Source organism: Megascapheus bottae, chromosome 15 (assembly GCF_031878675.1).
Source record: "Megascapheus bottae isolate mThoBot1 chromosome 15, mThoBot2.hap1, whole genome shotgun sequence".
Lineage (NCBI taxonomy): Eukaryota > Metazoa > Chordata > Mammalia > Rodentia > Geomyidae > Megascapheus > Megascapheus bottae.
Window position 1 is genome coordinate 46332829 of NC_143523.1, and position 26190 is coordinate 46359018.

Sequence of the window (26190 nt, forward strand, 5' to 3'; positions counted from 1 at the left end):
ATCATAAAGCTGTCAATATGAGATTGAATAGCCTCTCATATAATTGTATATCTTTTAAGTGTAAAATTTATATTGTTTTATTACCAATATCTTTTTAATAACACAGTACAAAGAAGTGTTATGATAATGAAACTATGAAAAGGTAAATTTGTGAATAGTTTCCAAATATGCTGTAGAATGTATCGCCATCTGCTTTCTCTGGAAGCTACTATAATTATTTGTGGAGATGTTTTCAACACACATAAACACAAAAAAGTATGGTTTGTACATTGACAAAAAGTAAAAACAAAATACCACCGGTTTTATCTTTATGCATTTTTTTTAATTTAGGCAAAGGAAGTGGATTGAGTAACAAATTGAGAGACATCAGTTTTGGTGTGATTTGTTTTCATTTTGTCATAATCTGTTCATAATGAATAAGATATTTTGCAAAAAAACCTGAAAATGTGAAATTCATTAACTCCTTTTGAAGAATTATTATATCTTTTTAAGATATAAAATGTGAGATAACTTCAGCTTTTTTTGACAAGTAAAGTAAGGAATATGTTAATGAGTTTAAAAAAGACCTCAAGAGTTTCTAAAAAGTCTCTAGATTCAAATAAACATTGATTGAATGCCATTGTTATTTATCTTATATTTAATAAACCTATTAGTTGAGTGCATTGTGGCTATATTTCTGTCCTTAAGTAGAAGTCATTCACACTGTTTCTGAAGCTCAGATTTTTTTAAAAATAGTAAACAGACAAAAACCCAAGTGATTTTTCACTTTTACATTCTGAGTTAGTTGGAGAGAAGTCTATAAAAATGAAATAACATATCAAAAAATTGAAGTCATCTATTTCTTTTCAGCTGTCTTAAAAGAAAAATGCCTAGTGAGCTGGGAATATACAGGAAATTTACATTTATAAGAAATGCAATTGTGGTTTTAAAAAAGAAATACCAGTGTGTCACATTAAAATTATGGTATCTATAGTATTGTACAGTTAGTAAGAAAATATATTACATCAGGGGATATGTTGTACTTTAGAGAGCTAGTGTGGGGATACGAATGAAGAGTATAATGCTATAGAAGGCTTGATCATTAATAATCCAGTCAGAGAGGAAGAATTTTTCTGTTTCCCATGTAACATAAAACAGATGTTCCATTCCATTGAATACCTTCATACTAAAAATGAGGGTTTAGATTAGTGGTCAATAGGAGATATGTGAAGAATGGCAATTAAATAATTTTCAGGATTTATCTTGATTACGAGTTAGCAGTTGGAAAGGTGAATGGAAACCTGTCAAATGTTATTTTATTCTTCATAACTTAGAGGAGTGAGAGCTTATGGTAAATTATACTACTTTTTAATTTATTGTGTTTTACAAATTAAATCTTTATTCTTTCTCAAAAACTTGTTGGAAGAAAAAGGTTTATGAGTCCTGATTTAATAAGTTTGAATGGGTGTTTATGACTAAAATTGTAACTAGTTAATTTGAATCAATTGCTGCAAATATTAGCAATATGACAGATGTTATGTATCTATAATATTCTTATAATTATAAGTATTCTTTCATTTTCTTCAACAATTTTTTCGCTATTATGAAATTAAGCAGTACTTTGCACACTTGAGTAGTGTGTACTTCAGTAAGAAAAGTGCATGTAGTCATGGCACCACTATCAGGAGTGAAGTATAAAATAGTTACATCACTACAAAAACGTCCACATATTTATTCACAATAATCTTCTTCACATCATTTCTTAACAGTGCAACTTTTTCTTTCTACAGTTCTCTCCTTACTTGGGTTTCCAGAATTATAAGGTTCTTAACTGCTTTCTTTCCTGGGACATTTTTCTAGCTTGTATATGAGATGAGGCAGTAGTGTCTCTTCCCAGGAAAAGAGCAAACTCAGTTACTGATTGCCATAAAATTGGTGAATTCCCCAAGCTTAGAGTTCCTTACCTGCCAACATAAACCTACTGCGAATATATCATCTGTCTGAGCCATATCATATCATCCCATAGGACTTAAGTGTAGGGAGTAGGTTTAAACAATTAGTGTTTTCTGTTGATTTTGCTTCACCTTACCCAGTGCTTAGTACTGGACTTATTTGGTTTTGGCCAAACCTTTTGAGTGATTTGTCAGGCCTCATCATAGACTATTGCACAGCTTTGTTTTACCCAAAAGACTTTAAGGGGAATACTGCCCTTTCTAAATCAGATTTTGTGTGTACTTTTCAGTCTCTAAGGAGTATCCTTCGAGGACCCAGGAATACTTTTACATGTGTCTGATTACTGTTTCTCTCAAAACCTTATTGGAAAAAGAGGGGTAACTTGGGGACACTTTCTCCACTGTGATTTAGTACTTTTTTAGTACTAACTCTTACCTCTTTAGCTTTCATTAGACCCTCAGTTTTATAAAACTGCAGAATCCTTTTATTGGGATTTCTCTTGGTAGTAACTTATCTTCCACAGCTCTGCTTGGGAAAAATGGAACAAGTGTTTACCTGACACTTTCTCCACCCTTAGCCTTTTTCCTTATATTTTCACAGTGAGTGCTAAAGATTTATTTTATTTTTGCTTTTTGACTATGCCCAAACTGTGCAGCTTAGTTCCTCACTGAAATGGAATTGTATAGTGTGTAGTCTTTGAAGGTAATTGCCTTCAAGTGATGTATGTTCATCTTAGATTCATCTAGTTTGTGGTGTGTCAGCCATTTTTGAGTAGTTTTATATCAACACAATGTATCTTGAATATAATCAGTATAGGATTTTTTTGCATTGCTTCTAATTCAGGAAAATTGTGAATAAATCTGCTGTAAGCATTTGCATACATTTTTTTGTTGTTGTTGGTCGTGGGGCTTGAATTCTGGGCCTGGGCAGTGTCCCTGAGCTCTTCAGCTCAAGGCAACTGCCCTACCCCTGGAGCCACAGCACCACTTCGGTTTCTAGTGGTTAATTGGAGATAAGAATCTCAGGTTTTTTAGTGGCTGGGCTGGCTTTGAACTGCAATCCTCAGATTTCAGCCTCTTGAGTAGCTAGGATTACAGGGATGAACTACCTCACCCAGCTCGTATACATGTTTTTGTGTTGAGATAAAGGTTACATTTCACTGGGAGTGAGATTTCTGGGCCAACTGGTGGTATATAATTAATTTCACTGAAAACTTCTATTTTTTCCCCAAAGTAATTGTGTTATTTTATATTTATATTTATGTTAATTAGCTTTCTGTCACCATGACATAATACCTGAGATAATAAAGCTAATAAGGACAAGATTTGGGCTTACAGTTTTAGGAGTTTCAGTACAGGATCCATTGCTTCAAGGCTTTTGCAAGGTATACAGGGAACAGAAGGAAGGGGAAGGAGGAGACCTACTTTCTCCAGCTAGGCTTTACCACCTCCCAATAACACATCAGATAAGAACCAAGACTACAACGCACAAGCCTTTGGAGAACATTACAGAGTTCAGATCCAAAGTATAACACCATTGCTGTCAATAATGAATGACAGTTCTAGTAGTTCTGCTTATCTACTTTTTATTCTTAAGGCTATTGTTACTCCATTTTCTTCTCTTTTCAGGAAAAAAAAAGTGTTTTATTTATGCCCAAACTGGGGCTGGAATTCAGGTCATTGTGCTTTCACTTATCTTCTTGGCTTTGTCACTCAAGTCTAGCACCCTACCACTTGAGCTGCAGCTCTACTTCCAGTTTTTTATTGGGTTAATTATTGGCTTTGAATCTTGAACCTCAGATCTCTACCTCCTGAGTAACTAGAATTACAGAATTCAGTCATTAGCATTTGAGTTTCTATTCTTTTTCGTTGTTGTTTTGGGTTTTTTTTTTTTGTTGTTGTTGTTGTTTTTTGTGTCATGGGGCTTGAACTCTGGGCCTGGGTGCTATCCCTGAACTCTTCAGCTCAAGGCTACCACCCCTACCCCTTGAGCCACAGTGCCACTTCCCATTTTCTAGAGATTAATTAGAGATAAGAGTCTCCTGGTCTTTAGTGTGTGGCCTGCTTTGAACCGTGATCCTCAGATCTCAACCTCCTCAGTGATTAGAATTACAGGTGTGAGCCACTGTTCCCGGTTCTCTATCCTTTTTGGTGGTACTTTAAACTAAGAATCTGGTGATTGCTTGATAGGAGAACTTATTACTTGAGCTGTGTGTCTCCAGACCTTTTGTTTTCATTATTGTTCACATTTAGTCCATTTTTTTTTGTCCAGGAAAGCCTAGGATATTATCCTTCTGTCCACATAATTGAGATGTGAACTTAAATCAATACCTTCTTGATCTCTACTTCTTGAATAGTGAGGATTTCAGAAGTGAGCCACTGTGCCCAAATGAAATCTATTTTCTTTTACTATACAGACTATCCAGCTGTATAACTTATAAAGAACCTTGATTTATTTTGCTCTGGGTTCTGAAGATTTGGAAGACCAAGATCAGATGGCCACTCCTGCTTATATTCAGAGGACCCTCCTGTTATTTCAAGTGGCAGAAAGCAGAACAGTGTGCAGGCACATGTACTAGGAATAAACCGGGGATGGCCATGTTTATAACTCACTGCTGTGATAACTAGACAGTCTCAATCATGTCAGAAAAGTATTCACCTTTTGTAGTTGTAGACTGAAAAACTGTTCATTGCTGAAATTTAATATACTGGTCATGCTTGTGTTGGTTTGTTGTTGTTGAGGCAGGTTCTTGCTATTTTGTTTAGTTTTCCTCAATCTCACTATGGATCCCAGACTTATGGTCTTCCTGCCTGGGCTTCCCTAAGTGCTGGATTATGGAATGTACCAGTACACCATTCCATGATCAACTGTATTATGGAAAAGTTACAAATGCTGTTAACTTCTGTTAGAAATTACAATTAATTTGCAGTTTTTGAAGTTGTAATTTAAATAATGTAGATAGAATAAGGAAAGTGTATGTATCTCAATTTCATTACTTTTCTTCCAAATATTTTTGTCTTTAATTTTAAGTTTTTTGATGGTAAGTGGTTTAATTTGTATAGATTTCCTCTGCAACAGAACCTAGAATGAGAATTTGAACCAAGCCCAAGGTAACATTGACATGGATGGGAAAAATGGTACAAGGAAAAACAAAGTCGCTAATGAAGATTCATTAACCAAGCTACAATGTTAGGTTACTAGTTACAAAATGAAAATCTTGTTGGGAAAAGGTGAGCTTATTTCTATTACTGGTTATAGACTATTCTCCAGACATCTGTGCTTCTGTCTGGTATTATATTGGTAGAGCAGCTTGCAACCTCTCAAGGGAAACAGTTCCCTCAGATAGGAAAAGAAAGATGCTGGCTGCTAGAAAAAAAAGGAAATATTATGTCCGTAGGATATAAGAAGAGCACTGATGGGCTCTTACTCTATAAATTTATACTGTCTTATGGTGTTTCCTTATTACTTAGGTTAACTTTTCTCAACTTTTGCTTGTCTGTACTTTTTATTCATTCAGCTAGTTCTGTAACTTTTTGCATATTTATCCTATTGTCTTACTATTTAATTTTCTACAAGACAAACTTAATGTACATTTGAAGATACTATTATATATTTCTTCTTTGGATAATTTATTTTAAAATGTTAAGTGATTTCAGAAGATAAATAAGGTACCTAATACACAATGTAAAATATTTTGTTACATTAAACTTTAGAGAAATACAAATTAAAACTATAATGGAGTACCACCATATATACACCTTGAAGTAGCCGGAATAAAAACTTAATGATAGGGGCCGAGAGTTTGGCCTAGTGATAATAGTGTTTGCCTAGCATGCTCAAAAACCTGGGTTCAGTTCCTTGGTACCACATACATAGAAAAAGCTGGAAGAGATTCTTTGGCTCCAGTGATAGAGCTCTAGACTTGAGAAAGTCCAAGAACTATGCTCAGGCCCTGAGTTTAAGCCCTGAACTGGCAAAAAAAACAAAAAAAGAAAAAGAGAAAGGAAGAGAAAGAGAGAGAGAGAAAGAAAGAGAGGGGGGGAGAGGGAGAAAGAGAGAGAGAACTTAATGACAAATGCCATTTTATTTTATTTATTATTGGTAGGACCGAAATGATATGACACTGGAAAACAGTGTGACATTTCTTATAAAATTAAACATATACTTTTACATGACTCAGCAGTCACATTCCTGGGTATGTTCCATAGACAAGTGGAAATTTATGTTTCTACAAAAACCTGTTATGGAAATATTTATAGCAATTTTTCCATTAGCAGCTTTATTTGTAATCATCCCAAATTGGAAATAGTTCATATACCCTTCACCAAGGGGTTAAACAAACTATATATCTATACAATGCAATGCTACCTATATTTATAAAGAAATAAAGTATCAATACAATTATTTCAATTTATTGCCATTATACTGAATGGAAAAATATGTATAAAAGCTTAAATGCTGATTGACTTTAGTTATATTATTGAAATGGGAGAAAAAAATTGAACCCTAGCAAACTATGGTTATTTCAGGAGTTAAGGGTAATAAGGGAATGACATGTTAGTATACCTAGAGAACTTTTATGATTGGGCTTCATGCAATGATAGAATAATTCCATTTGTCATCCCCTCACCCTTTTTGTTACTCTTGGGGGTGACAGAATAAGAAAGCTATAATGTCACTATATAGGCCAAGTTAGCCTTGAAATCAACATTCTCCTGCCTTAATCTTTGAGTGTATCTCAATAGTGGTGCTTGATTCTGCATTTTCCCCTACTTATTGGAAAATGAATGTAAATTGTGCTCAATCTTGCTTTTAGTTTTCTTTCCTCTGCTTGTCTAAGCTATTGATGTTATGTGTTTGCCTTCCACCCTTTCTCCCTTCCTTTCTTCTCACTGTCCATTCTGAATTCCTTATGCATGTTCTTACTTTCTCATTCAAATCTTTAATTGACTTCATTACTTCAGTTAGCTGTTTATTTACCTCCTCTTTAACATCATTGATTTTGTATCTTGTTGGTTTGTTTAGTTAATTTGGTTTTGGTGGGGACTAGGTTTGGAATTCAGGGCCTTGCATTTCCTAGGCAGGTAAACCAGTTGGGCTACTCTACCAGCCCTTTTTGGCTTTTGCATTTTGAATAGGGCGCCATATTTATGCTCAAACTACAAACTTAATTACTATTTTCATATAGTTGTAATGACAGATACATTCCATCATGCTTATCTTTTATTGGTTGAGAAGGGGGAAGAGGTCTTACAAACTTTTGGTCTATCTGTCCTTGAACTGCAATTCTCTGTGGTTTCTACCTCCTGACTAAATAGGATTGTGTTCTTGATCCACAACACCTGGCAATCATATTAAGTACCTGTTTGAATTGTTTGGCATTTCTGCCATTTTAATGTATTTGATTCTGTTATTCATGAGTTATGAGTTTTTGGAGGAGCCACTACCTTTTTTTTTCTATTTCTTACATTTCTAGATTATAATTTATCTGTTTGGTTAAATGTCTTCCAATTGTATTTCCATAGAGTTTCTACAGGTGATGCGACCAGTTCTTCAGCATAGATGGTGGTGCAACAGCTCCTGTGCTCTTCATCCCCACTGCCCACACTTCTTAGTGCTTTTACCTAGCATTGATGCAGTGGACTTTTTGTACTTTTATCTCATGTTCGTCTTTCTTCTTTGCTTTTCCTCTTTCCTTTTCTCTTCTACCTCTTGGAATGAGTTCTGGCTTTGTCACTATGACACCTCTTATTCATGGAGGAGCTTCTGTTCTGTGAGTCTACTTCCACAATGTGTACTTTTAATCACTCCTTTTACGAAAGGGCACTAGTGACTCATGTCTGTAATTCTAACTGTGCAGGAAGCTGAAATCTTAGGATCATGGTTCAAAGGCAATCCAGTCAGGAAAATCCTTGAGACTTAATCTAATAAAAACCACCAAAAAGCCAGAATGGGAGCTATGATTCAAGTGGTAGAGTGCTAACCTTCATCAAAAAGCTCAGGCCTTGCTATTCCCCCAAAATTAGTGAGCTCTAAAACCGGAGAAAGAGCATCATACTAAAGACATGTATCAAGCCAGACACTGGTGGCTCACGCCTGTCATCCTAACTACTCAAGAGTCTAAGATCTGAGGATCATTGTTCAAATCCAGCCTAGGGTACAAAAGTCCATGAAAGTCTAATCTTCAATTAACCCCTAGAAAACTGAAAATAGAGCTGGGTCTCAAGCGGTAGAGCACTAGACTTGAACTGAAGTGCTTAGGGACAGTGCCCAGGCCCTGAGTCAAAGAAAAAAAAAAAAAGACATATACTTACTGAAAACTATGCAGTACAGATAGCTGTGTGTTTTATGTGACAGATCTATTGCCTTGTGTGTCCCAGGACTGGCAAATAAATAAAATAGATAAATAAAAGATGTATCTCCGCCCCCCCCCCCACCAAAAAAAACTCAAGCTTGTTCCTAGGGCCTGATTTCAAGCCCCAGGACCAGCGAAAGAAAGGAGAGAGGGAAGGAGGGAGAGCCCTAATAGCCATGAAAGTAAATTCCATGAAATGTTTTTCCTTTATTAATTTTTAATCTTCACAGAATTTTCAGAATTGCAAATAGAAATAAAATAGATTTTATTTTCAAAATGATCCTCTTTGTAGATGAAAAGGATATGAGAACACTTAGTTTTTCTCCAGAATTTTCCGCTTTAATAGAAACTTTTCATTTTAACATAAACTTTATTTTCTTGCTCTCACTCCCGTGACTGAGTTGTATTTGTTTTATGCCTTCCAGTGCAAATATCATTTTCACCTGGAAATCTGACTTGTGACAAATCTTCTCCTTTTAAGTCTGCATGATGCCATCCCTGTGATGTACCTATGTTATTCTTGATTCATTTTCAGATGCCAAAAATGATCAAATGAAGAGAAAGTCATTGAAAACTGTAGCTTTGCATATAAGAGTTCAGAACAAATCTCAGATTCCAAATATACAAATAGAGTATTCAAAATATGAGGCTATCTAACCTTTTCTAGTGATATTTTTCAGAAATACATTAGTAACTGGAAGATGAAGAATCACTCCCTAGGTACAAGATCAATTGCTATTCATTTTACTTATCTAAAGATAAATCACTTTTGCAGATCTTGCAGACTTCTTTTCCCAGAAAAAAATAAAAAAGATTATAAAATAGAGGCTTCTTCATTGAATCAATGCAGAATTACTTCTCTTTATAATAGCTCTGCAGTGAAGAAAGTGAGAGGCCAGTACTGTCAATGCTGCTCTTTATTTCATTGTTATTTTTAAATCATTTGAGGAAATTCTCCTCTTGTTTTGAAAGGCTATTTTTCACTTACACATGAGAAAAATTTCAAGTGTTTGAGTTTATATTAATATGTTTTATCTATACATTGCTTTTAGTTTGATAAGGACTATTGACTTCTACTTAATGAATGCAATTTTATATTTCAGAGATATTTGATAAGAACAATAGTGTTCTTTTAGGTGAATTGAGAGGAAGGAAACTGTAAAATCCAGGGAGCTGTGTTCAATGTTTCATCATGTGTCTGCATTTGACTTTGTATATTTAAAAAAATCTCTGAATTCTATAGAAATTTTGATATTTAGTCTTGATCTACTGATAGTCTTCATTTATTGGCTAGTAAGTTTTAATTTATAAAGTGCTTTCTTTCTTTTTTTTTTTTTTTTTGTGGGTCATGGGGCTTGAACTCAGCCTGGACATTGTCCCTGAGCTATTCAGCTCAGGCTACCACCCTCCCCTTGAGCCAAGCCCCACTTCCCATTTTCTAGAGGTTAATTGGAGATAAGAGTTTCAGGTCCTTTTGTGACCAGGCTGGCTTTGAACCATGATCCTCAGATCTCAGCCTCCTGAGTAGCTAGGATTACAGGTGTGAGCTACTGCAACCTACTTTTTAAAATGCTTTCTAAACTAGTTTTTAGATGATACTCTCCAGTTCTTAATATAGGAACTCTGTATGGTACTACTCAAAACTATAAATAATTTGAACTTTAATGAAAATGAAGAAATATTTGTGAAGGCAAACATCTATACTGTTCTGAAAGACTTAAAATATACACATTTCAGTGCATATACATATATATATTATATATCATATATATGTATACTATATATATGGATACACTGACAGTTCAGGGTCACATAGTAAAGAAATAAATTGAAATGGAAATTTATTCAGTAAGAATACATGTGAAACTGGGGAAAAAGTTGTAGAAAAGTAATTCCTCTTGTAAATAACCTGTTTTTCACTGTTTGTTCCCTCCCTCTTTTCTGTAGTGTTTATTTGTTTCTGTATGTGTGTTTCGTTCTGGTGATCACATTTAGGGACTCATGTAGGCAAGACCTTTACCAGATCTGTATGATTATCTTTATTTCAGTTTTCAGTATACTTAAAAGTCAGATTCCCTTTATTTTATCTTCTTACGTATTTGTTTATTGATAAATTTTAGGTTCTATTTTGAATCACCAATTTTAGATGAAGTATTACTTACCTATTTTTATCATATAACCAAATGAGTATATCTACAAAACTATAAAAGAGATAGTTTGTATTGCCTTCAAGAATATGTATGTGTGTATGTGTGTAACAAACTTTCATTACTTCTGATCAATTCTGACGTCTCACTTGATTATTTTATTGGGTCTTATTAAATTATTTGTTTTTATTTTTTCCCAAAAAGCTACATTTTTGTGGCCTAAAATCCATAAATCCATTACATCTGGAAGCTAGATCATTATAACTATCCGTAAATGGTTTATTTTATTATTTTTTTAGCCAGCATGTGTCTATTAAGTGCCTCCTCTTATTACTGACAACATATGAAATATGCTCATATGAAATATGGATCAAAACAAAGATTATATGTTACTTGTGGCACAATCAAAACCATTACCATCAGGAAGATTCCTTGAGCTCCAGTGGATCATTTTATTAAATTTTAAATTAGGTTTGTTAGGAGAGAGTTTAGGTAATTTGTGGTCCTTATTAACTTTACATAGCCTGAAGGAGATGAACTACTTTTTGCCACCCAAGGCTTATTTTTATTTAAAATAACACCTCCTTTCAATGAGCATTTACAAGACACCAATCTAACTTCTAAACAGTTCTCTCATTTCTTCAAGTGAAGGACTGGGGATAGGATACATGAGACTTGTCTTGAGAAAACATTCACTGTCATTCAATGGAAATACACTAAAATACAGAGTACTGGGTGTACATAGTGGTCTCATACTTTTTTTGTCCAACCTTAGGTAATTCCTTCACCTGTCTTCCATTTTCTGCACTTGAAAATTAAACTACTCCTTTGTCCATACCAATTGATATTGGCTTACTTCATATTTGGGGCCAGCCTGATCTACATAATAAGAATAAAACAAAGTATAATTTTTGTGAATAGTCATGCTAGTAAGGTGATACTCTACAGCTTGAAAGTAACTCTGGAAGGTAATCATTAGAATAAACGGAAGTTTATAATCAACATTTCAGGATTGTTTTATCAAATACCTGTTTCATAGGATGGGTGTATATATATAAAATATAATAACAATAAAATGAGTTTAAAACATTTTTGTACAAAGTAAATCAAAAGCTCTTCTACTCTAACATGGTTTTCTACTGCTATAGTTTCACATGGTTAATTTTTCTATATATTAGTCATGCTGTTACCTTACATCTATGCTTTGTAGTACTTCGTATAACTTTAGTATGTCTATCGTCTGGGAACCGTGGGTTTTTCATGTTCCTTTAAAGTCTGGCAGCAAGTACAATGCCAATGTTTGTATAATGAAAAATGCCAGAATAGTAAACTTAGTTACATACCCCTCTCTGGAAACATCCAAGGTAACAAAAATAAAAGACCTCTTTTCCTTCCCAAAGAAGATGTGCTTACATTCTAGAGGAATGAGTAATCTTTTCCTGTGAAGTAGAACACAGTAGCATTCCAATACATCAGAGTTCATTAATTTGAGTATAGTTTCTTGTGAAACTATCTACTTTGTGTCTGAGTAGCATCTACATAATATCTAACTTTTACTACAGTGCTTTGTTGGAATTGGAGCTCAGGGATCATTCTGAAGATAATTGTTTTCACTATTAATGCCACAAGTAGTATATTATCTTTGTTCTAATCCATATTTAATGTTTTTCTGTCAGTGTTAAGAAGAGATGAGTTAACAGATGCATACTGGCTAATTTCTTAGCTTGCAAATTCTGTTAGTTTCTGACTTTAAACTACAATTTGCAATTTTGGTTTGTTGGTAAAAGTATAGCTGTTGCTATGCCTCTTATGTAGATGGGCAAAATAACTAGAAAATATAATGGTAATACCTAGCATTCATTTTTGAAATAGGGTCTTATTCCTGTCCTAGTATACACATGCATTGCAGTCATCCTTACTTTTTCTGGTATAGCTGAGATTACAGGATCACACTACTACACCAAGCTCCTTCAATTGGGATGAAGTCTCATGAATTTTTCTTCTAGGCTTGCCTGGAACCATGATCATTGTAATTTCACCCTCAACCATAGCTAAGAATCCAAGCATGTGCCACCTTATCTAGCTATTAATTGAGAAGGGATAAGTATGTCTGGACTCAAACCATGATTCAAATGAGTAGTCAGAACTATTATTTGCATATTGGTTGGCAAAATACAGTGCTATATTGAGTTGGTCTTCCATCTCCTTTTCCATTGTCTGTTTTGGGTTGGTTGTATTAGTAGCTTTTCATTTCAAAAAATGCATGAGTCAATCAGCTTAAAGGGAGGACATTTTATGATGATTGCAGGGTTTCCGTCCATGATCTTTGTTGCTTTTTGGCTGTGGCATCAGAGTATACAATGGTAGGAGTTTGTGATAAAGAAATTAAGAGAAAGGGAAAAGAAACTAGAATGCATGTAGGAAGAAGTGGGGATAGGATCCCAAAATCTACTCCAGAGCACCCTCCAGTGTCCTAATTTTTTTGCCACTAGGCCCTGCCTATCAGCTACTGAATAACTCAAAATCTTGGAGTACTCATACAGTAGAATATTATTTGTACTTTAAAAAGAATCATGATACATTGTATTCACAGACTGCTTTATTTAAATGACAGCTCTTTCATACAACTAAAGATAATAAAAGTATTAAAAAGAAGAAGGTTTTGATACATTCTACATGGATGAAATTTGAAAGCATTACGCTAAATGAAAGAAGCAACTCAGAATTACACATCTTTTTTTTTTACATCTTTTTTTAACTCTGAAACATTTTGAATATGCACATTTATAGAAATAAAATAGAAATTAATCTTGATTAACAAAGCTATTGATTTGTGTGTATACACACATTTGTGTGTATATATTGTTGATGTTTTTAACTCTTTGAATGGATGGTTTATCTGTGCATAGTATCTTTTTGCAATGATACATTTATCACTTATAAAATCTTCACTTATTAAATTATGCATATCTTGGAGATGTTGAAAAATATATCCTTTGTCCATATCACTACCAGTCTCAAGGAAATAATCTTCAAGTATGGAGAATCTGAATATGGTGGATGTGAGTTTACATTATTATAATTTTCAGTTAAAAGCTCAAATTTTATTATTAGCAATAAATCCTGACAGGTTTTTTTTTTTGACAGGCTTACTTTTTTCCTTTTCAAGAAAATGTCTGCCAAATGTCTAACTCTGAATAACTATCATTTGTCTGTCAGTCATTATTTTAAATAAAATTTGTCTTGATGGAAAACTAAAGTAGCTCCTGTAAGAACTCAATTGTGCATGTGCTTTTCCTCAGGAAACTATTGTGATTCATTCATGCATCCCATTTTATACACATAGAATGTGTATTTGAGGTCCAATATTGAATTTAAAAAAGGATTCTACTTCTTGAAAAATTAAATTAGTGTTGTTTTATTTACAAGTCAAGAGTTTTGAAGAATTGAATTCTAGTGCGTCGTGATTCCATTGCCTTTATTGTTTTGTTTTTGGCCTGAACACTTTTATCCACCTTTGAATTTGTGCTGTGAAAACAAATGCCAACACAATAGGAAAGTGCAAATAACATCCTAGCACTAATGTGAAAATTCAGTTAACCATGGGGAGTTTCCAATAAGTTCTGAAAGGGCTTCAGGAATGTTCATTGTCTTCTTTGAGTATCACTGTTCCCCAATGCTTTTTTTTTATCTATTTTAGATAAAACTGAAACTACATACTCATATTTGCATTGTTCAGTCTCCATATTAATATTCTCCTAATTTATGTTTGAACTCATCTGACCTTTCTCTGGCTTTTCACAATGTACTGCTTCTCTGTCCTTACATACCCTTTCCTATTAATAGCATAACCATCCATCATTCATCCAATTAGAGATATTACACTTGACCTTCACCTTCCTAACACACCTACTCAGTTCTAGAACTTGTCAATTCTGCGTGCAAAAAACAAAAATTTTAAATCTTTTTTTCTCTTTCTTTTACTTCTTAAGCTGAATTTCTTTCTCTCTCCTCTAATAACGAATATCCTGGCATTTCTTCTTCCCGCGTCCTTCTTCTTGTTGTCAATATCTATGACATTGAAACCTGCTTGTTGAAAGATAATAAATTCACCTGTAAGTTTCATAGTTCCTAACAGAAGATATAACCTCCTGGGTCAGAGATGAGTAGTTTCTTACTCTAAGCATGTCTGACAGCTTAAGCTTCAATATCCTATTGGTTTTGTGTGACTCCATAGCCACAAGGAGAAAAATGGAAAGCTAAGTGTAGGTTGAAGTTGTGCTTACAGACAGCTTGCGTTGTAACTGAGGAATCTTGAGTTTTAGAACAACGACCCCTTTTACCAAACATCTCAGTATTAAGGGAGCTCTTGGAAACCTGACCTTTTTACTCTGTGCAATAATCCTCGCCTTTGTAAGGCTTTTGGCTGCATAAACATCTTAAGATAGCTTAGATCAAAAATTGATACAAGTCTTGCAGAGATGTAAGAGAAATGGAACATTATCTCTCAACATTTTTTTTTCCTGTACATTTGTTTCTTAGATACAGATTTATTTGTGACTCACAATCCCAGCCTACTTCTCAGGGTCACACACCGTAGTCCTTCGAAGAAAAAAAAATGTACTGTTATATGTGCTCTTTTTAAATAACTTCCTGAGTAAGCCATAACCAGATTATCCCTCTGTGCTTTTGTACATGTTATACTATTTTTCTTGTTCTCAGCCTGGTAAAAGTATTCAATCCTCCTGAACCATTCTGTCATTTTCTCTTTGACCTTTTCATTATCCCTCCAACTCTTTGTTGTTTTACTCTTGGCATATTCCTCTTAACTCCTTAGTGTTCCTTGCCTGGATTCAAGCCCCAATATTGAAGAGGGCGGAGGAGTCAATTTATTTTGTGCCAATCCTGGAGCAAAAGCTAGTGTTCTGCTACTTGAGCCACAGCACCACGTCTGGATTTTTCTGTGTATTTGGTACCAAGGAATTGAACCCAAGGCTTTGTGCACGCTAGGTGAGCTCTCTAACATCAGGCTAGGCTCCTGGCCCCAAAAGCTTTTTTTTTTTTTTTCCAGACCCAGGGCTTGAACTCAGGGCCTGAGCACTGTCCTTCAGCTTTCTCAACGCTAGAGTTCTACCACTTGAGCCACAGCACCATTGCCAGCTTTTTCTATATGCTTGTAGTCCGAGGAATCAAATATGGGTCTTAGACCATACAAGCACTCTACCACTAGGCCAAACTCCAGGCCGTAGTATTTTTTTTTTTTAAGTTTTAAGCATATTATCTTCTAGTATTAATTTGTTTTTTATTTCTACTAACATAAATTAATATACAAAAGTCCCCATTATGATCTTTAAAACATGTATGTAATATACTTCGATCCAAAATTATTAATTTTTAATTTACTTCCCAACTTAAATTCATATTTTTATAATTGCTTTATGGCAAATGTATTCAAATTAGATCTAAAGAATTCAAATATTTGGGGCTGGGAGTTTTCCCTTAGAGGTAGAGTGCTTGCCTAGCGTGCATGAAGACCCAGGTTCAATTCCTTGGTTCCACATACATAGAAAAAAAAAGCCAGAAATGGTGCTGAGGCTCAAGTGGTAGAGCTCGAGCCTTGAGAAAGTCCAAGGACAGTGCTCAGGCCCTGAGCTTAAGCCCAGGATTGGCCCCCCCCTCAAAAAAAAGGATTCAAATATCCCATTTGACAATTGTATTTTTCAGTAAGTGAGTTTGTTGTGTTTTTTTTTTTTGTCTTTAGTCTCTTTTAAGTACTAAATAGGCTATTTTTCTAGATTATTTCATTCTACTAATATAGGTATATACCTAAAGTGCTTTTGCTTTTTTCATTTCTTTAATAGATAATGATATACTTTTACCTTTATAATATTTTTACTGCTTTCTTAAGTTTTAAGATATAATTACACCTGCCATACTTTTTTTTCTTTTTTTTTTTTTTGCCAATTCAGGGCCGGACACTGTCCTTGAGTTTCTTCTGCTTAAGGCTTGCCCTCCACCACTTAAGCCACCACACCACTTCTGGCTATTTCTGTTTATGAGGAGGAGTTGAAGCCAGGGCTTGATGCATGTGAAGTAAGCACTCTAACCACTAAGCCACATTCCAAGCCCTACCATACTTTTTAAATGTTAATAACATGACATTTTCACTAAGCTAATGACTACTTTTATTAGGTAACATTTATTAATAGTATTCTATTGTTATATTATAAAAGTGATAGTTTAGTAATACTGAATGGTATCATCAAAATATTTTGTTGCCTATTGAGGCAATCATATAATTTCTCTTTGTTGATATGTTAATGAGAAGCAGTTTGGGGAGGAAAGGAGTGAGATGCTCTGGCTAACTTTTTTGTTGTTGGAGCTTGAACTCAATGTCTGGGCTCTGTCCCTTAGCTCCTTTTGCAGAAGGTTAACATTCTACCACTTGAACCACTCTGCCTTTCTCTGAGTAGTTTATTGAAGGTAAGAGTTTCACATTTTTCCTGCCCACCCTAGCTTCAAACTTCAATCCTCAGATCTCAGCTCATGAGTAGAAAGGATTACAAGCATAAATCTCAACCACTTGGCTCTGGTTTAACTTTTAAATGAATAGGTCTATGTAAATAGAGTCTGGAGGAAGCAAGGTTAGGGAACTTTTGCAACTAGACAATATATGGTAACTTGGATGAGTACTAGCAGTGGAATGAACAGCCTGGAAATGGTTTGAATACAGCTAATATATTTTTCTAGTAGACTAGATGTAGAATGTGAATAGACCTGCTCTTATTGCCTCTTTAATTCATTATCTAGAAAAAAGAGGGCCTTATTTACATTTCATAACTATTTTCTTGTCTGAAATCCTTCAGTGCCATCTTACTATGCTGTGAGTAAGATATATTCTTTTTACCAGTGAGGCCTGTATATAATTTGTATATATGATTTTTATATATGTATAATATTTTTTTACCAGTCCTAGGATTTGAATTCAGGGCGTGGCACTGTCCCTGAGCTTTTTTTGCTCAAGGCTAGCATTCTACCACTTGAGCCACAGTGTCATTACGGCTTTTTTTTAAAATATGATTTTCTTGTCTCACCTTTCAGTCATACTTTTTACTTCAATAATTTTATTATGCCAGTCTTTTCTGCCTCTGAAGTATAAAATTCACTCTTCCATTGGTTTGGGAAGTGCACAAATTATAAAAGCATTCTTTTTCTCCTCAAGGAATTTTAGGTCAACTTAAATGACTTTAAGTCTATTTAAAGTCTTTTCTTGTTTGTTTGTTTTTTGCCAGTTCTGGGCTTGAACTCAGGGCCTGAGCGCTGTCTGTGGGTTTTCTCAAGGCTAGAGCTCTACCACTTGAGCCACAGCACCAGTTCCAGCTTTTTTCTATGTATGTGGCACCGAGGAATTGAATCTGGGTCTTCGTGCATGCTGGGCAAACACTCTACCCCTAGGCCACACTCACGGCCCTAAAGTCTTTTCTTGATCCACTTCCCAATCATAATCCTCACTAATTTATTTATTTTTCTTTCATAGCATTTGTTAAAATTGTTTTATGTTTTCATTTCATTTGCTTTGTGTTTTATGTATTGTATTTAAATTCATATAGATATATTTTTCCCTGGTTTTAAATTTCTGTTCCTGTGACAGCATTGTATATATCCAATGGAACTGTTTCAGTCAATATCATTAAAGGATACTAACTTAATGAACAACTGAACAATCAAAATGGTCACATTATATCAAATGTAGCAGTCTAGAATATTGCATCTAACTTAGGTTTCAGTTCAGCCTTGATATTTTGATATTATCAGATGATATCATCAAATATTAAATGTCAGATGATCATCTGTGATACTTGGTCACAAGAATACTTTTCATCAGATTCCACTGCATTATTAATGGCTAGACAAAGCCTTAAATTTTAGTAGATAATTATACCCATTTAGATTTAATTGTAATATCTGGGTTACATGTCAAAATAAACATGAAACCAGTTGCTTTAAAGAAATTCTCACTCTTACTTCATTTTCCCTTGAAGATATTATTCCAAATGAATAAAAGAAAAAAGAGAAGTGTAGTGTATGGTGTGAGTTCAGGTCTACTACTGTGCTAGAAAGGGCCCTGTTACCATGACAACAATGTATGAATTTTAAATGGAATTTTTTTTAGTATGTGAGACTGATAAAATTGTTACATCCCTGTTTGCTGTACTATAAAATTGTTGTTTGTCAGCTTAAGAAAATATTCTAAAAACCCCAAATCAGTTTTTAAAGTATTTCTATGATGCTGTTTTGAAATTATTATTGCTTAAAATTATAGCCCACAAATATACTTTATGGATCTGCCAGGCAGAAAAGTAAGCATTTGATTTGACAATAAAAAGTACTTTTCTAATATGTGCTAGATCTCTGCTAAATATTAAACAAAATGATAAGTAGTTTAATGTATTGGGAGTTCTTGACAATAGACAACAACCTGCCACTTTATATATTCCTTTTCCTTAAATGCTTTCTAACTCCAGTACAGAAAAAGCTGTTAAGCTTTAAGTGCTCTGTCATATTTGCCATTTTTTATAGTAGAAGAGAACAGCAGTCAGCAATGATGATGGAAAACGATGGCAGGTAGACTTAAAACACCATAAAGCACAGGCGATTGTGTGTAATGCCTTGAATTGAATCCCTTTTGAATGAAATGATCAGCCATATGTGCCACTCTTATGGACCCTGTAAGAAGAGAAAAAGAAATGTGCCCTAATGCTAACTGTGCATGAAATTGCAGTGTTAGGAGATATTGACCAGATGTTTCAATCTCAACAAATAGCTTGTTATGTGACTGAGTGAAAATATCTTTTGCTGCTTTGATCACATACACCTTGAAGGAAGGGGTAATTTAATAGAGCCTGTCATAGTTCATCATTGTCAATAAACTTTGATTTGACCTTTGCCTTACGTTTTTGATGTTGCTGCTGATAAGTGTTGATGTTTACTACCTTCAGGAATTTTTGCTTTTAGTAAAGTACATGCTAGAAATGGTAAGGAATAAGGATGTTTGCACTTCTTTGCTTGTTCTTTCGTAAGTAATGGACATGGTTCATTATGGAGTTTGTAGAATTTCTGACCTGACAAAAAGAAATGACTGTTTCTCTAAAGATTTTTTTGCTTGCTCATCTTTCAGTCACATTTTTAGTTTGTGACAATAAATTTTATGATTATTGATTATTTTCCTTTCATATCAAGGAGTCTATCTTCCTGGTGTTTGTTGTTTTAAATAACAAAATGATCCAATGATTTCTTAGGACATTCCTGTAATTTCCTGATAAAAACAAGTATAGTCATAGCAAAAGAGATTAAGTTACTTGTATGAGTCATACAGTATCTCCTTTCCAGGATAGTTCCAAATCTTAAGTCTTTACTTGCCTTTCCTTCTTCATCTTCATATCTAGAGTTAAGACTTAAGAAGGTATCTTCTAAAAAAAAAAAAGTAGATAGATACCTTCTGAAATCAGATCTATTTGCTTTCCTGTGAACCTACCCTTTTCCAGTTTGGATCTATAAACCTAGAGATTAAGACTAATTGACTTCATGCTGGATGACTTGGGTGAAATGGAATAATATAAAAAAACATTAATATGAGGTCTAACATAGAGAGAGTACTTGGTAATTTTATTTATTGGTTTATTTTATTTATTATTCATTTATTTTGGTGTTAAGGATTAAACCCAGTGCATTTTTTTTTTTTAAACTAGTCCTGGGGCTTGAACTCAGGGCCTGAGCACTGTCCTTGGGGCTTTCCTCAAGGCTAGGACTCTACCACATGAGCCACAGCACCACTCCTGGCTTTTCTATGTATGTGGTGCCAAAGAATCAAACCCAAATCTTTGCGCATGCTAGGCAAGCACTGTACCACGGAGCCAAACACTCAGCCCCAATGCCTCATCATTTTTTAGGCAAGCAGTATACTCCACTGAGTTACATCTGCAACCCAGTACCTAGTAATTTTGTTAAAAACATTCTGTTCTTTCAAACTTGTATCTGATTAATATTAGTATTTTTTAACTAAATCTTAGGTTTGTATTTGCTTTTAGCACAGTTTTCCTTAAGTTATCTAAAGAAAGTATCTGAAATATATGGGGAAATTTTTCTTTTGCTAAATTATGAGATGTGGATGAATGAAAGAGCCCTTTAAACTTCAGTATACCTCTTGCTATCATCTTTTTATTTGAAATTACTGGAATATACTACCATAAGAATCTAATGCATCATTTTACTGTTTTCAGGAACCTGACTATATAAATATATATATACATATATGTGGGTGTGTGTATATATATATATATATGAATGATATGTCACCTGAACTGTATTTCAATTGTGAAGACTTTTACTTTAGTAAAGATGTAATTTCTCATTGAGATTATTAAAACATACGAAAAAAAAGCTTTATAGTGCGTAAACAAGAAAAATGTATTGGTATTAACAGTTTGTAAATCTTGATTGTATAGACTTAGAATCTACATTTCCAGTTTTTTCTTTTATTTTAACTTTTTGAAAAGAGAGTTCCTTGGTATATTTCCCCAAGCTATCCTTGAATGACCTACCTCCAAAGGGTTTGGAGGTAGTTTTTTTCCTTGTTTTTAATATATTAATCAGCTTTTCAATATCCTCAGAAATCTTAAGATTTTGATTAAGCTTGCATTGAGCTGGGTGTGGTGACTCATGCCTGTAATCCTAGCTACTCTGGAGGCCAAGACCTGAGAATCAAGGTTCAAAGCCAGCCAGGACACAAAAGGACCTGAGACTTATCTCCTGTTAACATTTAGAAAATGGGAAGTGGCACTTTAGTTCAAGGGCAGGGTGATAGTCTTGAGCTGAATAGATAAGGGACAGAGTCCAGGCCCAGAGTTCAAGCCCTCCAACTTGGGGGGGAAAAAAGCTATATTTTACTTAACATATAGTACTTGTACAAATTATAAGCTCAAATGTATTCACTGATTCAATGCAATCTTTCCGTGTGTGTGTGTATGTGTGTGTGTGTGTGTGTGTGTGTGTGTGTGTGTGTGTGTGTGTGTGTGTGTGTGTGTGTGAATCATGGGGAATGAACTCAGCCTGCCACAGCTCTACTTTCTGGTTTTCTAGTGGTTAACTGGAGATAAGAGTAGCATGGATTTTCAGTGCCTGAGCTGGCTTTGAACTGTGATCCTCAGGTCTCAGCCGCCTGAGTAGCTAGAATTACAGGTGTGAGCCACCACACCTGGCTAAAAATGTAGCATTTTTGTACTCATTTCCCTATGTAACTCTAACCTCTGTATATTACTTTTACAATAAAGTAATATATATATAGCTGTTGATAGATAATCAGGCATGATAGTGCTACATATTTGTAATTCCAACATTTGGAAGTTGTAGTAGGTGTAAACTCAAGGCCAGCCTGGGCTATGTATCCAGTACTAGAATAACACAGGAGGGAATGAGGATTGGTCAAAGCAAAACAACAGATTTAAATATTAATTTTCTAATCTGTGAACCTACTATTCCTTTCATATTTACATAGATAGGCATTTTTTCCTCAGTAGGATTTGGAAATGTTCTATGCATAGTTCTTACATATATATATATATGTATATAGGTATATATGGTTAAATTTTATCTTGTTCAGCTTTCATTCTATTTTAAAACTTTTATTTTCTTAATTTTGCTCTCAGATTTTTTTTATTTATAGATTAGACTTTTGGTACTGATCTTGAAATCATGAGCTATTGATTTACCCTTTAATGCTAGGGCATTTACATGGATTTCTTATTATTTCTACATGGATTTCTTATTTTTTCATGTACTCCTAAGCATGTACCCATTGTAGCCAGGCAAAATTTTAGGAGCAACTCTATAGATTTTAGCTCACATCCCTGAATTTTTTCCCACCATTTCTGTTCTCCAGGCTCTCCTGGAGCATTTATGTCTGTTTTCTAATGCTGATGAGAATGCCAGGCTCTATTTGGCTTCTTTTTCCCTGTACCATATTCTGGAAATTGCCTGCTGACACAGAGCCTGCAGGATGTCAGGGCTCACCTTTTTTTCTTTGTAGCAGAGATCACAGACTGGCCATGCCTGTTATCTAATGTCTGAAAACTCTAGTTGTCTTCCTTTGGATTTTGTTTTCTAGTTGATTGTAGAAAATGCGTAAGCCTGTGCTATGATTAACAACAGATCAGTCTAGAACTAAAGGCAGCTTTTAAGGTGTACGATGTATATGTTTAACAAGGAAAGCTAGCCATTTTATTTTAGCATAATTGAAGATATCTGAATAATCTGAAAATGTAGTGGTGGTGACTTGAATTAGAAGTGTATTTTTATCTTTTTTTGTTGTTGTTGTTCCTCCCAGGACTTGAACTGAGGGCACTGGCACTATCCTTGAGCTTCTTTGCTCAAGGCTAGCACTCACACTCTACCACTTGAGCCACAGCACCACTTCAAGCTTTTTTTTTCTTTCTATGTATGTAGTACCAAGGAATTGAACCTAAGGCTTCGCTCATGCTAAGCAAGTACTCTACCACTAGGCCACACTCCAAGACTTAGTGGGCTTTTTTTTCCCCATATATTTTTTATTGTAATTAATAGAAGAGCTACATTATATTCACCAGATAGAAGGTGCATTGATACCCTTTCTCATGTCTTGGTCCCCATTTCCCTCCCCTCACCCCCACCTCTCATCTTGTTTTCCCCCCTTCCTTATCCTATTGCAAATAACTAAATAAACATATATACAATATATCAGCTAACAAGGTAAAATACTGTAACAATATGAGATAACCAAGGGACAGCAAAAGAGATGAGAGATAACATAGTAAGTTAAGGACAACAATCACTCATTATATGGCTTTTGTTTCTATATCCTAGAGGTCCTTTCATTTAGCATTATCCTATATGGTCTTATATATCTAGGTTTTGCTCTATTGTAAATCTCAGGAACATAGGCTCAGTGGTTTCCCCCATTTGTCATAATCAGTGGGCTTTTTTATACTTCCTTTTTTATTTATTTTTAAATTTCCATGTTTTAACTTTGTGTAAATTAATTGTGCAAATTGGTTTTATAATAACACTTCCAATTTATAATGGTACTTAGTAGTTGAACTTATTTTAGCATAACTTATGCACTTTTATATTTAAATATATATGTATATATAGTTTGGCTGGGAGTTTGGGCTAGTGGTAGAGTGCTTGCCTAGCATGCACAAAGACCTAGATTCAATTCCTCGGTACTACATACATAGAAAAAAGCTGAAAGTGATGCTGTGACTCAAGTAATAGAGCTTTAGCCTTGAGAAAGCCCAAAGACAGTGCTCAGGCCCTGAGTTCAAGCCTCAGGATAGGCAAAAAGAAGAAAACAAAACTATATATATATATATATATATATATATATATATATATTAGTCTTTCAAAGTATATAACAATTGAGAAAACCATAGCTAATTTGTATGTACTTACTATTTTTGCTGTGCTCAGCCTTAGTTATCTGAATGAATCTTAAAACACCTTATGAAATGTTTTTATGATGATACACGAGGAATGTGAGGCCTAGAAATGTTCAGTGACAGTTCATACAACTAGTAAGTAGCAGAGGCACCGTTTGAACCCAGTATATCTTCAATGTGGAGTCTATGCTTTTAATGAAATTGCTGATAATTTCTTGTATTGGCACTCATAATTCCTGTTTTCATCCAATATTTGATTTAAAGTCTAAATAACCTATCCTCTCAATTCTTAGCCATTATCTTTGATTTCTCTTCTTTAAAGTAGTATTTTAAGGTTTTGCATGACTAGTGTCAACTGGGTTATCCTAAGTGATGGTACAAAATTGGAATTCCACCAACAGACAGTTTCTGAAAAGCATCTGAGTCATGCCATTATCTATGGCAGAATATTGAACTATGTGGCCCATTTTTCTAACCATTTAGTTGTGTATATTCCTGTTTTTTAGTGGATGATTCAGCAGCCACACAAAGCAGCAACCTTTTTTGGATGCATTGGGATAGATAAATTTGGAGAGATCCTGAAGACTAAAGCTGCTGAAGCCCATGTGGATGCTCATTACTATGAGCAGAATGAGCAACCAACAGGAACTTGTGCTGCATGTATCACTGGTGACAATAGGTAAGTGTAATCCAGGAATGCAATATACTAATTGGCTGATGAAATCTGAATTCCAAATCAGAATTTGGATTTAAACCATATTTAATGTCAATAACCTTGTGTCTTTTTTTTTTTTTTTTGTCCTGAGGCTTGAACTCAGGGCCTGAGAACTGTCCTTAGACACTTTTTTGCTCAAAGCTAGCACTCTGCTACTTGAGCCACAGCACTATTTCTGGCTTTTTCTGTGTAGGTGGTACTGAGGAATCAAACCCAGTTCTTTATGCATGCTAGGCAAGCACTTTACAACTAGGCTATGCTCCCAGTGCCTAAATTTAGACTTTTTAGAACCAGCTGTTGAATTCATGAAGTATAATGGAATGAAAGTCTGAGATTATTCACTCTAGTCTATACCTTTTGTAATTATGCTTAACAAATAAGAATTCTCAGTCCGGCATGGTGGCTTACGCCTATAATCCTAGCTACTCAGGAGGCTGAGATCTGAGGATCTTGGTTCAAAGCCAGCCTGAACACTAAAGAACCTGAGACTGTTTATCTCCAAATAATCCCTAGAAAAAGGGAAGTGGGACTGTTGCTCAAGGGATAGGGCAGTAGCCTTGAGCTTCAGAGCTCAGGGACAATGCCCAGGCCCATAGTTCAAGCCCCACGACCTACCAAAAAAACAAAGTGATGGACATCAAAGGGATTAAACCTTACATTTTCCACATCAAAATAATAAACCACCACCCCCAACTATTAGGTAGGTTCCCACTATGTTTTTAAACAGACATAACAGGGCTCAATTGCTATTTTAGCAAATAGTTACTGTAGTATTAGGTCTTCATTTGTCAAACCTTAATAGAGTCAGGCACAGTGGCTCACGACTGTAATTCTAGCTACTCAGGAGGCTGAGATCTGAGGATCGTGGTTCAAAGCTAGACTGGGCACTAAAAAGTCTGTGAGATTCTTATCAACCATTAATCACCAGAAAACTGGAAGTGGTGCTGGGGCTTAAGGGATAGAATGATAGTGTTGAATTGAAGAGCTCAGAATTCAAGTCACTGGACTGACCTAAAAAAACCTTAATAGATATAATAGTTTTTTGGTTATGTTCATCAGTATTATTCAGATTACATGTAAAGATAGAAATTGGGAGGAAACAACAGAATCCAACTCCTTATCCAAATTCTGGAACACCAAATTGTAAAATTAGTTTTGGGGACCAGAAGTTTGGCCTAGTGTTGGTGTGTTTGCCTAGCATGCATGAAGACCCAGGTTGGATTCATTGCACATACATAGAAAAAGCCAGAAATGGTGCTGTGACTCAAGTGGTAGAGCTCTAGCCCTGAGAAAGTGCAAAGACACTGATCAGGCCCAGAGTTCAAGACCTGGGACTGGCAAAAAAAAAAAAAAGAAAGAAAAAGAAGTAGTTTGGTTTGGATTTTTTTTTTTCTTGGTGCCAATTCCCGGGCTTAAACTCAGGGTCTAAGCACTGTCCTTGTCCTTTATCAAAGCTAGAGGTCTAGCACTTGAGCCACAGTACCACTTCTGGCTTTTTTTTTTTTTAATGTATATGGTACGGAGGAATAGAACCCAGGTCTTCATGCATGCTAGGCAAGCACTCTACCA

At 34.9% G+C, this 26190-nt stretch overlaps 1 protein-coding gene across 1 annotated transcript in view; it reads left to right on the top strand.

The window, feature by feature from the left end:
- Adk (adenosine kinase) overlaps positions 1–26190 on the top strand; it is a 328745-nt gene that overhangs the window by 89158 nt on the left and 213397 nt on the right. The window contains exon 5 of the mRNA XM_090346612.1: positions 24413–24585. Coding sequence (XP_090202738.1) covers positions 24413–24585 — 173 coding nt within the window. The remainder of the gene's footprint in view (positions 1–24412; positions 24586–26190) is intronic.